We start from the raw sequence: 4,346 nt of genomic DNA, 5'->3' as shown, positions 1-4,346 counted from the left end.
AACCTATATGTAGAAGGAAAACTAAGCTCATGCACACTGACAAAACAATGAAGGCAATAAGCATCCTGACGATTGGCTAAGGAAGGAATATTTGCCTCAGCATAGAGGCTTTCAACAGAGGATGAAAGAGAGGCACTAAGGCATAAACATAAACACTGATGATTTAAATTCATTTATTTCTTTGAAAGTAGTACACTGAAATTATATTTTTACAATAATGGGGTTGCAGTACAAAGAGAGCCTCTATTATACCTAGGCATTATGGGCAGACTTAATTTAGTGGCTTACTGACTACTTAAAACTAAAGAAATTTATCATAGTTGCATAGTAGTTCTATTAATTATAAGTGAATCTAATTTATACAAACCAAAGGATATATTCATATATTCAAAAATGCTTTTTATGAAACACGATTCAAGAGTGGTTTCCAGTAGTTAACAATAGTTTACAGTATGAGAATGCTACAACTTGGTGAAGGGTAATACTGCTTTTGGTAGGTATGTATACAGTGGACCCCCAACATTCGATATTAATCCATTCCTGAGAGCTCATTGAATGTCGAAAATATCGAAAGGTGAATTAATTTTCCCAATAAGAAATAATGGAAATCAAATTAATCCATGCAAGGCACCCAAAAGTATGAAAAAAAATTTTTTACCACATGAAATATTAAATTTAATGCAATAGAATTACAATAACAGCAATAACAATAGATTAATAACAGAATAACTGACACTTACCTTAAATGAGGATCTGGTGATGATTGATGGGATGGGAGAAGGGGAGAGTGTGGATGGTGTTAGTGTTTAGAAGGGGAATCCCCTTCCATTAGGAATAGAGGTATCAAGTCTTTTTCTGAGGTTACTTCCCTTCTTCTTTTAATGCCACTAGGACTAGCCTTACCACACTGTGTATGCCACTACGATTCTTAAATCTTTCAAACCAACCTTTGCTGGCCTTAAATTCACTCACATCACCACTAGTTGCAGGCAATTTCTTTACCAAATCATCATGCAACTGCCTAGCCTTTTTGCAAATGATTGCTTGAGAGATGCTATCTCCTGCTATCTGTTTTTCATTTATCCACACCATTAACAGTCTCTCAACATCTAACACTAGCGATCTCTGTTTCGATAACAAAGTTGCACCTTTTGCAACAACAGCTTCCTTGATTGCCGTTTTCCTGCTCACTATGGTTGATTGGGGTTAACTATACAACCTGGCCAGCTCCGACACACGCACTCCACTTTCTTTCTTTGCAATTATCTCTTTCTTCATTTCATGGGGCCCATGGTGACTTATTTTGCAGAAGCAAGCACCAAAAACAGTGATAATATGGAATATACTGAATGTATCCTTAGATGCGTGCACACTGCCTGGCTTGTAAACACTGGCACACACGGGGCGGTTCAAGCCATACATGGACACATCTCGTACGAATTGCATCGAATAGCGGGTTTTCAATTGAATGTTGAGGCAAAATTTTTGCATTAAAATGCATCGAACATCGGATTTATCGAATGTCGATGCCACTGAATGTTGGGGGTCCGCTATACTTCTAAGTGGTAATTTGTCAACATATGAACTTGGTTGTCTAGTCTTAAAGTTTTAAGATTTGGATAATTGGTAGATTTATTGAGTATTCAGTATTTAGTCTGGGGTGATTAAATGGCTTTTGAGAAGAGTCTTAAATTGATTTTCAGACTGGGTTACTTTAGTATTTCCTGGTAATGAATTCCAAATTTTGCAATCTAGCTTCGAGTTGCAGTAGAAGTTGCATAATAGCATAAATGCATATTAGCCTACCAGGCCTGTGGCCTGGTAGGCTACTAGAATGAACTCTCATGTGTAGTACTAGAATTATTTTCTGGGAAAAGTCCTTTAAAAAGAGATATGGTTTTTCAAGTTAATGAAATAACATGTATTATAGTACATGTGATTTTTGTGAAAAATCTTAAACACAGTGAACAGTGATATGATTCTTTTTTTTTTTTTTTTTTTTGAATTTAGAGGAAAAGTCTTTCAAACACTCTGAACGCTGATATGGTTTATCTTATGAATGAACTCTCATGTGTCTTATTAGATGTGATTTACGTGAAAAGTCTATCAAACATTCTGAACACTGATATGGTTTTACTTGTGAATGAACTCTCATGTGCTCTGATAGATGTGATTTTTGTGAAAAGTCTTTCAAACACTCTGAACACTGATATGGTTTTTCTTGTGAATGAACTCTCATGTGTCTTATCAGATGCGATTTACATGAAAAGCCTTTCAAACATTCTGAACATTGATATGGCTTTTCTTGTGAATGAGCTCTCGTGTGTCTTATCAGATGTGATTTACATGAAAAGTCTTTCAAACATTCTGAACATTGATATGACTTTTCTTGTGAATGAACTCCCATGTGTCTTATTAGATGTGATTTACGTGAAAAGTTTTTTAAACACTCTGAACACTGATATGGTTTTTCTTGTGAATGAACTCCCATGTGTCTTATTAGATGTGATTTACGTGAAAAGTTTTTTAAACACACTGAACACTGATATGGTTTTTCTTGTGAATGAACTTCCATGTGTCTTATTAGATGCGATTTATTTGAAAAGTTTTTTAAACACTCTGAACACTGATATGGTTTTTCTTGTGAATGAACTCTCATGTGTCTTATTAGATTTGATTTATTTGAAAAGTTTTTTAAACACTCTGAACACTGATATGGTTTGTCTTGTGAATGAACTCTCATGTGTCCTATTAGATGTGATTTACGTGAAAAGTCTTTCAAACACTCTGAACACTGATAAAGCTTTTCTTGTGAATGAACTCGCATGTGTCTTATTAAATGTGATTTTTGTGAAAAGTCTTTCAAACACTCTGAACACTGATATGGTTTTTCTTGTGAATGAACTCTCATGTGTCTTATCAGATGCAATTTACATGAAAAATCTTTCAAACACTCTGAACACTGATACGGTTTTTCTTGTGAATGAACTCTCATGTGTCTTATTAGATGTGATTTACGTGAAAAGTTTTTCAAACACTCTGAACACTGATATGGTTTTTCTTGTGAATGAGCTGTCATGTGTTGTGATAGATGTGATTTTTGTGAAAAGTTTTTTGAACACTCTGAACACTGATATGGTTTTTCTTGTGAATGAACTCTCAAGTGTGTTATTAGATGTGATTTACATGAAAAGTCTTTCATACACTCTGAACACTTATAAGTGTTTTTTCTTGAAGGACCTTTCATACATTGTATTTTGTTACTTACCTGAGAAGTCATTTTGATAATGAATACTGCTATTATATATTCTGCTTTTTAAACTCTTGCATATTACATATTATTTGAAAGTTCTAAAATAATACTGTAGTAAAGATCACTTACACATATTGTTTTCTTATAAATGATTATCTATTGATTATTGTTCAAATTACCTAATATTTAGATTTATTAAACTTTAAGAACATTATTTAGTTATGCATTAAATTAAACATTTACCAACTTATTAAATTAATTCACAGATGCCTCAAATTTGCTGAGCAGCGAAGATTGGCCTAGACATGAGAGAATGTGTTTGGTGAGTGTGCACAGTATAAAAATAATCCTGTCAGACAGGGCATGATGGTAACAGCTAACCTTTATCTCTGTGTTTCAATTAAAATAAAAATTTTGGGGTATTTTTTGGTTTGTTTTAGACTATAGCACCAACAGAAAAACTAGAAAATTACTTAGATAAGAAAAAAAGAAATGGGAGAAATACTTAAAAATGACAGAAATGATTTAAGCAAGTATGATCCAAGAAAAAGAAAACACTGAATTTTTGTGTGTGATGAAGGATTATAATGAAAACCAAGTGTTGCATATGAGAAGCCTGGAGATATTATTATTGATAAAGTGGAAAAACACTTTAGAGGCAGGAACTCCTACAGTGTTTTTAAACCAGAATTTGTTTTAAATTTTGTAAAATTGGCCAAATTCCAAAGTCAGAGTCCTTAATAGGGTAACTTTTAGTAAAATGAGCAAATTTTTGCAATCAATTTATAGTGAGGAAGATATATTAGCAAAATATCTGAGCAGTGAAACTGGCCTAAAATGAGCATCAAATTAAAGGAAATTGCTATTATTTTGCCCAACTTCTAGCTCATGTAACTTTATTTTTTCTGGCATCAATATTACCTTTAGAAAAGATTCTTCACTCTTTCAGATGACAAAATAATTTTAATATTTTTAAAAACATATTGAAACTCAAGGTCTTTCAATACGAGGGTTGTGGACAGTTTAAGTGTTAACTACAGAACACTTCTGAGGAAGGTAAACATAAAGTAAGATAATAATAAAGACACTACTG

The 4,346-nt window shown here is 33.1% G+C and overlaps 1 protein-coding gene across 1 annotated transcript; it reads right to left on the bottom strand.

The window, feature by feature from the left end:
* Positions 1-1,979: 1,979 nt before the first annotated feature.
* LOC128698399 (zinc finger protein 271-like) lies at positions 1,980-3,546 on the bottom strand. Its single transcript, XM_070104509.1, has one exon. It carries the CDS (start codon positions 3,278-3,280, stop codon positions 2,054-2,056), a length of 1,227 nt encoding a protein of 408 aa, XP_069960610.1. The 5' UTR covers positions 3,281-3,546; the 3' UTR covers positions 1,980-2,053.
* Between the last annotated feature and the right edge of the window lie 800 nt (positions 3,547-4,346).

Source organism: Cherax quadricarinatus, chromosome 92 (genome assembly GCF_038502225.1).
Source record: "Cherax quadricarinatus isolate ZL_2023a chromosome 92, ASM3850222v1, whole genome shotgun sequence".
Classification (NCBI taxonomy): Eukaryota; Metazoa; Arthropoda; class Malacostraca; order Decapoda; family Parastacidae; genus Cherax; species Cherax quadricarinatus.
Note: the sequence above shows the minus strand (reverse complement) of the source record. Positions and strands in the feature narration are given on the sequence as shown.